A 12,888-nucleotide genomic window follows, 5' to 3' on the forward strand; every position below is an offset into this window, starting at 1 on the left:
ATATCGATACAATGCTGCTATGAATTTGCCATAAAGTCCGAGTCTCTTCCAATAAGTAGCTAAATGACTTATTACAAATATGCACACAAGTTACCTTTCAAAGGACAAAAGGAGCCCATTATCCTCTGAAGACTAGAAATGAGAACTCCTTGGATAATAAGCAAGGTCTAGTGGAAATAATCCATATTCTTCACACAGAAAGGAGAAGTCTTGACTTCCCTGAGTTATCACCATGGGAGAAGTAGTCATGGAGCTTTTCCCTTCCCAAACTTATCTCAATAGGAGTATGTACTTTTGTCACTGAATTAGGATACCCAGACTTCTCAAATTATAAGTATTTATAGAAACCTCTTCAATAGTCATGATGCTATTAGAGATGAGAAATACTGAATATATGCTGAAAAGTATAATCTAAAGTAAGTTACAAAGGCTACTTCTTGGAGATTTCTAACATGTAATCCTGTTCAAAAGAATACACTTCAGACCTATCCCTCCCTGGGTCTCTCTTTGGGAAGTCTGCTTTCAAAATCTAGTAAAAAAAAAGAGCTACTTTTAAAAATTGAAGTAAAACTAAATTTAAAATTATGATTTGGAAGAGTTTCAGACTTTCTGATAACCTTTTGAAAGTGCAGGAGAGCCGGGACCGGTTTGGTTCAGTGGATAGAGCATCGGCCTGCGGACTAAAAGGTCCCGGGTTCGATTCCGGTCAAGGCATGTACCTTGGTTGCGGGCACATCCCCAGTGGGGGGGGGGTGCAAGAGGCAGCTGGTCAATGTTTCTCTCTCATCGACATTTCTAACTCTCTGTCCCTCTCAATTCCTCTCTGTGTAAAATCAATAAAATATATTTTTTAAAAGAAAGAAAAAAAAGAAAAGAAAGAAAGTACAGGAGAAAATGTGTACTTCCAATATAAAATTAGGCATTTGCCAGGACATCCCTCTACATTATCTGATAATGATTACGTGGAAGTTATTTTATAATGTACTATAGATAAATTGATAATGTAGATATAATATAAATGATTGAAAGCAATGCAAACTAACCCTGGCTGGTTTGGCTCAGTGGATAGAGCATCGACCTGTGGACCAAAGAGTCCAGGTTCGATTCCAGTCAAGGGTACGTACTTTGGTTGCAGGATCCTCCCTGGCCAGGGCCCTGGTTGGGGCTCATGCAGGAGGCAACCAATAGATGTGTTTCTCTCACATAGATGCTTCTCTCTTTCCCTCTCTCTTCTACTTTCCCTAAAAATCAATGGAAAAGTATCTGTAGGTGAGGATTAACAACAAAAAAAGGAAAGCAATGCAAACAAATCTTTATCTATAAACAGGCAATCTGCCATGTCTGATAAAGGTTCAAATGACTTCCCTCTCCACTATGGAAGAAACTAATTTTGCCTCCATTTCATATTCATTTTAATATTCCTGATCTATAAATATGTCTGTTTTCAACTGAACTAATTATAACATCTGCCTGAATTCTTCATTCTAAATAAAATAAAATACTTAATGTGTATTCATGTTCTATCTGTTTGAGTGTAATGATTTTATCTTTTTTTTTAAATTCTCAGTTCCCTATACTTCCCCACACACACACACACACACACACACACAAAATGCTAGGAAACACAAAATCGTGAAAATAATTATAAAGGGTTTAAGACATCCTGAAGGCCAATCATTTTGGATTTATATTCCCCATAATAACCCCTTCTTTAAAATGAATCCTAGAAGTAGCCTTGAGATGTCAAACTATTTTATTACAATATATGCAAAGTAAATTTAAGATGAGACTCCCTATATTCCCTGTAAGAACAAAATAGAAACACTATTGGATATAGCCATTATTTAAAATTCTCCAGGAAAAGCCTTATAACTACAATAAAAAGAAATGAAGTCATGATCATGCTACAACATGGATGAACCTTGAAAACATTATAAGTGGGAAAAGCCAATCACAAAAATGACATATTCCATGACTTTATATATATGAAACATTATGAATAAGGAAATCTATAGACAAAAAATCATTTGGTGTGTGCCTAGGGCTAAGGGATTAGGAGGTCATAAATGATTGCTAAGAAGTATGGCATTTCTTCTGAAAACTTTTAAATTTGATTGTGGTGATAGTAGTACAACTCTGTGGATATACTAAAAACCACTGAATTTTATATTTTTAAAAAGAAAGCATTATGATGAAGCAATTCGATTATGGTCAACTAAGACCAACCACTTAGGATTTTGTATGGATTCAAAGGCTTTAAAAAAAGGGGGGAGGAGGTCTTTCTGAAAACAAGTTTCCAAATGGGCCAAACAAGTTTCCAAATGCAGAAACTGCAATTCCAGAAATAGAAAGTAACGTTTTGGACTTCAAATAAAAGGAACCAAAAGAATCTGATAATAGTTTAGAAATGTATAGAGCAATTATATATAACCTAGACAAAGAGGATCATTATTGTTAAAAGTATATATTTTAAAGATTCTATATACAGAATTACTAAGTGCAAAAATTGTGAAACTTTTAAAAAACACTATTTTTTCTTTGGCAATTCATAAACACATACTCCAGCTACTACCCAGGATATGTGAAAACAACAGCCACCTCTGAGTACTGTCCTAAGCCAACACCCCATCACTATTCGTGTGGACTCTTTGAGTCATGTTAATGGTGTTCTACAGGCATCTGGGGTGTCCTAGAAAGTCTGGACTAGTAATCTAAGTCTTCAACTTTAATTTTACCTCTCACTTAGAAGCTGTGTAACCTTTGGTACATTATTAAATGTTTATGCAACTAGATTTTGCTCATATGCCAAAATAGATGCTGTTGTTATAACTCAATGAAAAGTTCACAAGAAAAAAAAAAGATACCACCACCAACTCATAGGGTTGTTGTGAATATTAAATGAGGTAAAGGTAATAATAACTGCAGATGAGAAACACTAAATATTTAATGAATCTGATCTCTGATGATAAGTAGTTCCTTTCGTCTCCAGTAAGCAACAAGGGAAACCACCTTCACAGTGTCCCAAGTCACAAAGATAGTGCGGGTAGACGTTCTCAATAGTATGACTTATGCCTATGTTGTATTTTCTTACATATGAAGGTGATGAAATGCATGTTAATAGAACTACTCCTGAGTTTTTAAGACAGATGTTAAGCCAACTCTTTGCCTTCATAAGGTTGTAACTCAAGCATAAGGTTGCAAGTGACCTTTTGCCTACCTACAAAATGGGATTATATACTTACCTACTTACGTTTACAGATCAGAAACCTGATTTCAGTCATCCAGTACATTGTTCACTGCTATAGCCATGACTCTTGGGAAAGATTTTAAAATCCTAAGATTGGCACAAAGGGCTACAAATTTCTAACATGTACTCCTAGGCTTTCTTCCATCCTTGCTGTAATACAGCTAGACAAGGAGATATACCATAGCATTCTCATATTTGTCTTGAGATTCGTTCCAGAGTCCTTCCAAACAGGATTTTGTATTTGTCTCAAAGGCTTGGTACCATTAAAACTGAAAGTCAAGCCCTGACCAGTTTGGCTCAGTAGATCGAACGTCTGCCTGGGGACTGAAGGGTCCCAGGTTCGATTCCAGTCAAGGGCATATACCTTGGTTGCAGGCACATCCCCAGTCAGGGGTGTGCAGGAGGCGGCTGATAGATGTTTCTGGCTCTCTATACCTCTACCTTCCTCTTTGTAAAAAAATCAGTAAAATATGTTTTTTTTAAAAAGACTGAAAGTCAAGATAGGACTGATATATTCCTTCGGGAAAAAGTCTCCATTAAACAGTCTCCCCAACACTGAGCGTAGAATACAAATATATCAGGATAGCTACTTAGATTCCAAAGAGTTCCAGAGAACTATGATTTTGGTCTCAGAATGAACTGCTATAAATGGTGTTTTACAAATCTAAACTCTGCCCTTATCAGAGCCCAAAAGAACCAAGGCTGCTTTGTTTCCATCAAATGTTTATTAATACTTATAGACTACATTAACAAGAATGCAGAAGGCTCTTACTCTCTAGGAGAATTACAGGGGGGAAAGGGCATTTCACATTTTAAAAGTGCCTATACTACTTCAGGAAAGAACTCTCAATGCTCTCTTTAATATTTAGTGTGAAGAAATTTAAGATTTGTTGCCCAAATCTCAATCAAAAATTTATATATTAAGAAAATCATGTAAGAATGTAAACTGGCACAACTACTGTAAAAACCTGTTGGGCAGTATTCCTATGACCCAGAAATCTATTTATGTTTACCCAAAGACATTCAAGAATGGATCAGCATGGCTCTGGCCGTGTGGGTCAGTGGTTGAGTGTCAACCTGCACACTATACGGTCACAGTTTGATTCCTGGTCAAAGGCATGTATCTGGGTTGCAGATTCATTCCCTGGCCCCTTTGGGACAGCTGTGGGAGACAACCAATGTCTCTCTCTCATCGATGTTTCTAACTCTCTATCCCTCTCCTTTCCTCTCTGTAAAAAATCAATAAAATATATATTTTTTTTAAAGGCAAGTCATTCATACATCATTTACAGTTTGTCTATTTCAGGACAAAAAGCTCATGTAGTTATATTACATTAAGTCAAAGAGCATTATTAGATTTAAAAAAAAAACACTTGGTAGGTAAGATGTAACAATTTCAATCTTGCATGAAGCTAGTAACAAAATCACATAATATATATAATAAAATTTTGTAGAACTATCAGAAGTAGATAAATAATTGATAAGTCATAAGACTTAAAGAGAACTCACAAATCCAGAAATCCAAATAGTTAATATTTAAAAGAACACATTAGTAATCAGGGAATTGCATATGGAAATCAATCAGATTTCATTCCTACCAAATTAGCAAAATATGTAAAGCCCTATAAATATCAGGTTTGTCAAGCTGTATAGGAATAAGAACTTCAATACGCTATTGCTAGGACTATAAGTTATATCAATCTCTTTAGAAAAGTTTGGCATAATCTAGTGAAGTTAAGAATATAATTTCTTACAATCCAATAATTCTACTCCAAGAATTAATCCCAGAAAAGCTCTGTGATCACTTGCCATGTACAAAAAAATTCATAATGGCAATGTTCAAAAAGCCCCAAATTGGAACAACTGAGATAACTATCATCAGTGAAATGGAGAAATAAACTGTGGTAGTTATAGAGAAATATTATACAGCAATGAAAATGAATGAACAAAACTACATGCAACAACATATATGTATCTCACAAATATTGAACAACACAGGAAAATGAAGAATACATATAAATACATTGATGCCCTAGCTGGTTTGGCTCAGTGGATAGAGCGTCAGCCTGCAGAATGAAGGGTCCCAGATTCGAATCCAGTCAAGGGCACATGACCAGGCTGTGGGCTCGATCCCAATTAGGGAGTGTGCAGGAGGCAGCCAATCAATGATTCTCTCTCATCATTGATGTTTCCATCTCTCTCTCCCTCTCCCTTCCTCTCTGAAATCAATAAAAATATATTTTAAAAAATAATAATAATAATATAAATACATTTATATCAAATTGAAAAATAAAACTAAACTTGGGGTTGCATACATAGGCGATACCACATGTAAAGAAGAAGAAAAAACAGCAAGGGAATAATTATCCCCCAAATCAGGATAGTAGTTATCCCTAAAGGGGAAGGAAGGATAGGGCATGTGGGATTGGGGGTAAATATTCTAATTTTTTATTTGGGTGGTAGAGAGATTATTACTTTCTTTATTATTCTCTAAAATGTAGATATGTGCTTCTGAATGTATAATAAATTTCACATGAAAACATTTTAGTTAAAAGTGGGACAAGGCCTTTCCTCTTCTTGCTGAATGAAGCAGAAACCTGATAGCTTAAGCTTAAAGCAGCTAGCCTGGACCAGGAGGGGATGCATTATACATGACAGAATTTCCTCATAGGAATGGCCATATCCATCAGGAAATGACTACTCTGGATTTCTTTTACTTTAGAGAAAAATATTCCTACTTTTTAAAGGTATCTATCACTTTAGATTTTTCTTTTATATACAGCCAAACTAATACATTCAGTGATCTAAACAAACTCTTTCCAACAATTAAAGCTGTCCCACAATGGAATGAACTCCCTGAGAAAGTATTCCGCACCACGCCTGGCAGGGCGCTGGAGAAGGGATTCCCACACAGTAAGAGAAGCCGGGCTGCAGGATTCCTAAAGGTCTGTCCAGCAGTTAAGAACCTAAGGCTACCACTGGAACAAGGCTTGTCAAAGTTGTGGCAACACTTTGCCTCTGACTCTGTCCTTCTGTTATCAGTGAGAACATTCCTTTTCTCTAATATTCCAGACTCTGCTCAGATACTGCCTTGTAGCTGTGCCTTTTGGAGCTAATGTGACCTTGTTTCTATTGTAGCATGCTGGGTAACCTCCCTTTGCTCTTCCAGATGCTCCTTCTCCAGCTCCGCTATGTACAATATGTGCCTTACAGGGCTGCCCTGTGTGAACTGAATCACCCAGGCTTTCTTATTCTCTGGTTCCCAATTGAGTTTGACCAATGACAGTCTCTGGCAGGAGTTCAGAGGGTGGGAAATGAAGGAGTTTGAGGTATTTATTCCTCTTACTTCCCTCCTGCTAGGCCACTGGTTGGCAGTGGCTACATTCCTACAGGTTACCTTCCCCTTCAGCTGAGCTCTCTCAGGGTCTCAGAAACTACTCCCTTCCTGGCTCCTTCAGGACTGAGTAATAACGGCTCTTACCCTGAGTTGTTTCATCATCCCTGTTGGTCTTCTTTAACCCTGCTCAGCTCTGTAAATAGTCCCTTCATCTCCTCAATCACAATTGGGAGTGTGCCAAGAGATAACTGATATACCCAACGAACTACTCTCTGCCCTCCCAAGGGCTCCTGTTGCCCTTAACAAATAGCACGTTTCTCTCTCAGTAGTAGGGTTCTGTATGTTTCCACACATGAACTGATCACTACAAATCAATTCCCTATGGAAATGTCATAATCCCAGGCTGATTCTCAATTCTGCCACCAATGTGTACGAACTTTATGTAATATCAGATGGGACAAAGACTAATTAAGAAGGTAAATGTTACTAAAAATTCCTGACACACAGACTGCAAAGCTAAGCCAAATACTGGGATTTGAGGGTTTCTCTATTTATAACTCCCTCTTCCTTTAGACTAAAGGCTGCAGAAATTATTATTTACTTATTATAGTTTTGCTTTATTTTAAACATTGAAACAATGCCAAATACGGTGCTCATCCTACAATGGCCACTCAAATTATCAACAAAATTTTGAATAATCTCCCCTTTCTTCTAGACAATCCTACAAATAAGACACTGGATTAGAAATGAGCTTTTTGTGCCCATCTTTCAATTTATTGCTTAAATCCCAATTGAGATTCAGCAAGAAAGCATCCTTGAAAAAGATCCAAGGGTTAAAGATAAAGCTCTAAGATCAGGAAAGACTCTATTTTTGAACCTGAAAAACAAAACTAAAATAGGTTTAGTTTTGTTAAAAAAAAAAAAAAAAAAAGGGGGGGGGGGGCCCTGCAGCCCTGGCCAGGTTGCTCAGTTGGTTGGAATGTTGTCCCATAAACCAGAGGGTTGTGAGTTCAATTCTCCATTGGGATGCCTAGGCAACTGATCAATGTTTCTCTCTCTTCTCTCAACCTCTCTCTTCCTCCCTCTCTCCTTTTCTTTTTTTAAAAAGCAATACACATATCCTCAGATGAGGATAAAATAAATACTTTCTTTTAAGAAAAGTGCTGCAGCTAAAACCGGTTTGGCTCAGTGGTGGAGCGTCGGTCTGCAGACTGAAGGGTCCCAGGTTCGATTCCGGTCAGGAGTATGTACCTCGGTTGCGGGCACATCCGCAGTAGGGGGTGTGCAAGAGGCGGCTGGTCAATGTCTCTCTCTCATCGACGTTCCTAGCTCTCTATCTCTTTCCCTTCCTCTCTGTAAAAAAATCAATAAAATATATTTAAAAAAAAAAAAAAAGTGCTGCAGAAATATTGCAAATGAAAGCATTTCTTAAGAATGTGCCTGTGGCCCTGGCCCACGTGACTCAATGGATAGAGTGTCAGCCCTCGCACGGAAGGGTCTCAGGTTCAATACCCAAAGGCACGTACCTGGGTTACAGGTTCAATTCCCACCCCAGTCGGGGCACAAGGAGGCAACCAATTGCCACATCAATGTCTCTCTCACATCAATGTTTCCTCCGCCTTCCTCCCTCCCTTCCACTGTCTCTAAAAATCAATAGGGGGGGGGGGGGGGGGGGGGAGAATGAAGAATATTCCTCTGCTGCAGAAGACCATGCTGTACACTCTCCAATACATATTCCAAAGCAGGGGGGGGGGGGGGGGAGAATGAAGAATATTCCTCTGCTGCAGAAGACCATGCTGTACACTCTCCAATACATATTCCAAAGCAGCAGGGCTTGATCCATGAGCAAAATAACCCCAAGTAACAGTATAACAAGCCCATTATACACACACAAAAACTCATTCTGCCTGGAATGATCCACATTAATGCCTGGGCTGCAAATACTGTTAAGAACCCTAGACCAGAGTGGGAAACTGTGTGCATAGTAGGGTTTTTAATTACATCCTTAACTCTAGCACTCCTCAAGTATGACAATCAAAAATGTTTCCAAGCACTGCCAAATGATCCTAGAGGGCAAAATCACCCTGGGATGAAAAACCTCAGCCCCAGACAAACAATTTTCACTCAAACCCAACCAGCACTACCATGGAACAAATGGCAGTAACCTTATTTACCCATCTGGACAGGAAAAGAGAAAAGCCACCTAAGGAGTAGGCTGGCCTTCTTCTTAGAAGTATTTGGCAACTTGTAACCCTAGCTTAGGGAGGAGAATAGTGATGAAAAGAATGGTTGCCAGAGTGAAGGAAGATTGCTAAAAATTGCCTGGCTTGAATTCTCTCCGAAAGCATCACACTTCTCAGATGAATACTCACTCATTTCACTCTCTGAGACATAGGTGGAAAGTAGTACAGCCCATGACATATCATATAGGAGCAAATGGAAAAAGGCAAGCAGTCAATCCTAACCAAATGAGGGCAAAATTAAGGACTGACAGCCCAAGCTTCTTATTCTGGAATACAAGGTTTGCCTTATGTAGATTCCAGTTGATCTTCAACTTTTATTGCCATAGCATACTGTCCACATATGTGGTTTTTAATCTTATCAAATCCAAAGACCTCTTTTTATAACAAATATTTTATAATGTCCCTTTATTATTCTAAGATGAAACTCAAAGATTATAACATTATAGGCATAACTTTTTAAATTTCAACATAATGCCTTAACTGCAATGTAAAAGAAAACAGACAGGAATATTTGTATAATAAAACACATATTTTCAGACAAGACTGTTCTTGAAGACACTCTCCTGGGCAGACACATACCCATCTCCAATGTGCCCGTTGAGGGTGGGGCTATCCCACCCCTTCTGCTCTACACAAACCCTCTCCCATCGTCACAAAGTCCCACGACCTCTCTCCCTTATGGAGCGGATGACCCAGGGGCAGCCTTACAGGTAAGAGGGAAGGATGGACTGTGGTAAATGTAGCTCCCCTTCACTGCTGACAGCCTAGCTAAGCCTGGTGTTCCGCCTGTAAAAGGAGGATGCCAGCATATTTTCCAAAGGGATTCTGTGAACATTAAATGAGGATGTAGAGTGTCTATTTCTGCACATAACATGGAATGTGTGCTCAATAAACATTAGCTGGCAGACTTACATTACTATTCCTGAATCCACCCTGTATTATTATATGTGTTAGCTTATGCCCATCTCATTCCCCCAGCAGAAAAGATCGATGACTGACTACCCACTTACCAGAGATTCTAAAACAGGACTCATGCACAACATAAGAAGTTGCATCATATGACTTCTATGATTGTTTCTGTGTTTCTACAAAATGCTGCCCTGCACTGATGTTTGTTACCTGGGACCCTTTCTTCCCAGTTAGAGGGCCAAGAATATGTCTTACACAACAACATACAAAGTAGCTAGAGAAACATCTTGAACTCAGATCATGGCAATTTAGTGCCCCCATTGAAAACCCACCCTGGTTCTTTACATTTTAGCTTCAAATAGCACAGTTTAGATGAGGAAAATATGACAACTTTTCCAGTGAAAGTTCCTCAACCGACATGTATGGTGTCTTAGGAAAATGATGAACCTCAAAGACCTGTTATTATCCATGTGAATTCCTTACACCAACAAGCAAAGCAACACCCCTAAACATTCTAGATTATCGACTGAGGAAGTGAGAAATAATGGCAACAGCCACAGAAATACTTCAAAACAAAACGAATTCCAAAGCTAATATTCTGAATAAAAGCACTCACTGCTCAGACTTTTAAAGGGAGCACAAAGGCCCAAGAAGTACTAAGCGCATCTCTGAGCAAGTTAATATATCCTACTCACACATAAAAATCTTAACTTACATAAGCATGCTGAGGAAAAACAGAAATTGCCAACTGGTAAAAATCATTCTCCATTAACCCTCTAAGGTGCTAACCGCTGCTATCCCTGAGTAGTGTAATTTGGGGAGGGGGGTGCTTCTTTTTGCTTATTTATAATAGTTTCCATTTTTTCTAACATATTGCTTACATAATAAGCATTTGAAATTATAATAAGACTGTTTATTTAATCTACTGACCATCCATAAGACTTAGGAAAGAGCAGAAACTGTAGATAAACCAAGTATTTATCTCTCTAAAATCATCCTTGTTCCCAATCGCAAACCAGAACTTCGTTTCCCTATGTCCTGCCGACCTTACAGGTTTGCCACTACAGCGAGTCAGCACCGGGTATGAGAAAACCTCACTGTTCCTTTTTGCCCATTTTCCAGTGACAGCCACCCCTCCCTGGGATGGTGAGACGAAGAGAGGGAAAGGAATTGCTTCTAAATCCATGATTTTGCAGAGAGACATCAAACTCAGTGAGGTGACTTGTTAAACATTAAATGCAGACATTTTTCCTATGTAGCGATTTGAAAGTTCTGGGTTCCCACAATTCTCCCAACTAAGGAGCCTCTATGGACTCATAACTGTCTCAAGACTAAAACGTCATTTTGGTGAACACTCATGTGGCAATGCTAGTCTCCCTGTTTGGTGAGAAAACAGAGCAGGAAGAGCTCAGGAGGAGAGGAAAAGGCAGCCTCTTCCACAGCAGGTATACACCTCAGCCCAACAAAACACTTCAGTTCAAACTGGTTCCATTCAACAAGCATTGGATCAGCACTTACTACTGCCGAACACCAGGGCGGGTGTTTATTCATTTCCATAAAAATAAGACGTATCAGCCGTATGAGGAATCATAACTGTAGCCCGGGAGACCATGACTTCTAAACTAGTATGTGACGGACCCAGAAGTTTTAAAATTGCTCTGGTAATATGGGAAGGGAATGATTAAAACCAACCACAAGCATTTTGAAAAAGATTCTTCTTCACGTATATGAAATATGTACTCATATATATTTAACTCAGTTACGTACCCACTTTAATCATTAAGCCCAAACGAGAGGTGGCAGAAATGCTCAGCTACCAAGCAAGCACCCGAGATGAAATCTACAACTCAGATCCCTCGGACTAAAAATAAAACGTAAGGGGCAAGTGCCTGGTCACAAGGAGGATGTTCGGGGAAACACTCACCAACATGAAAACGTCCGCACTGGGCATCTTCCTCTTCCAGCCCGGCTCCTCTGCAAAAGGGAACCAGGTCTATTTACTTCTGAAGCTTTCTGCTATCCCGTCGACCCGCCTAGATGAGCCGGAGCAGTCGAGAAATGGTTCTCTCCCTCCTTTGAGAGCTCGGATTTCACTCCCAGATATCACACTCCACCCCGGCACCCCAACCAGCGAATCAGAACCTCGCGGGCCCTAGGCTTCCCCTCCGACAGCCGACCAGACTCCGACCCAGCCTCCCACAAAGCAATGCCCCCAGGTAGGTACCAGGGGCACCGCCCAGCCCGCCCCCCACCGAGGCCCGGAGCCCAGAAGCCCGGCCCATTCAACCTCAGCCCGCGGGGAATCGCCCAGTCCCAGGGTCCAGCCTCCACCGGACTCTCCCTTTAAGAAACAGGCCGACCTCGCTCCCTTCATCCCTCCCTTTCTCCCTTCCTCCCTCCTTCCCCAAAACTCTCTCCTCCCGTGCAGAGGAGCAAATCCTGCCTGCCCAGCCCACTCCTACCCCTGCACGGGAGGCGAGTTCCAGACCCTGGCGCCCTCTCCCACCCACTCGCAAACCTGCCCACCCTCGGGGTCCAGACTCGGGGGTCGGCGCCACCCCCTTCCGCCCGGACCCGAGCCGGCCCTCACCCGCCAGCCCCTCAATACCCCCCGGGCCCTTCCTCCCTCCTCTCCGCACCCCTCCTACCCAAACCCTCCCCCCCCCCCCCCCCCCCCCCCGCAAGTCTGGACCCTGCTCTCTCCTCCGCGGCCGGGACCCGCCTCGCACTCAGTCCCTCTCCCCGCTCCGAAGCCCACCTCCCCGAGCCGGGCCAACCTCCTTCCTCCGGCGCCGCGGCGGCCTGTCTCCCTCTTCAGCCCGGAACCAGCTCCCCGGCTTCTGCGCTCGGACACAGGCGCCCACGGGGTCCCCTTCGCCGCGGGACAGCCCCGTGAGAGGCGAAGCTCGAGCTCCCCCTGCCGCCGCCGCCGCCGCCGAGATTAGAGGCCGCCCCGCCCCGCCCCTCTCCGCCCGGAAGTGGCTCCCCGGCCCGGCGTGCGCGGCCCCGCGCCCCCCCCCGCGCGTGCGCGCCTCCCCGGGGACCCACCGCGCGTGCGCGGCGCCTGCGGAAGGGGCTGCCCGGCTCGCGTGGGCAGGTGGAGCCTCCTTCTCGGGTCACCAGCCTCTCTCTCTGGCCACCTGTGGCCACTT

General features: G+C 41.8%; 1 protein-coding gene across 2 annotated transcripts in view; it reads right to left on the reverse strand.

Moving 5' to 3' along the window:
- Positions 1 to 12,676, reverse strand: part of SGPL1 (sphingosine-1-phosphate lyase 1) — a 58,034-nt gene extending 45,358 nt beyond the window's left edge. Inside the window, exons 1-2 of one of the 2 annotated variants that reach the window (XM_045581755.1) lie at positions 12,514 to 12,676; positions 11,661 to 11,710 (exon numbers count right to left, since the gene is read on the reverse strand). In XM_045581755.1, coding sequence (XP_045437711.1) covers positions 11,661 to 11,687 — 27 coding nt within the window. In that variant the 5' untranslated portion in view covers positions 11,688 to 11,710; positions 12,514 to 12,676. The remainder of the gene's footprint in view (positions 1 to 11,660; positions 11,711 to 12,513) is intronic. The other variant, XM_036438217.2, reaches the window with a different exon arrangement.
- Between the last annotated feature and the right edge of the window lie 212 nt (positions 12,677 to 12,888).

Source organism: Pipistrellus kuhlii, unplaced genomic scaffold, assembly GCF_014108245.1.
Source record: "Pipistrellus kuhlii isolate mPipKuh1 unplaced genomic scaffold, mPipKuh1.p scaffold_m20_p_15, whole genome shotgun sequence".
Lineage (NCBI taxonomy): Eukaryota > Metazoa > Chordata > Mammalia > Chiroptera > Vespertilionidae > Pipistrellus > Pipistrellus kuhlii.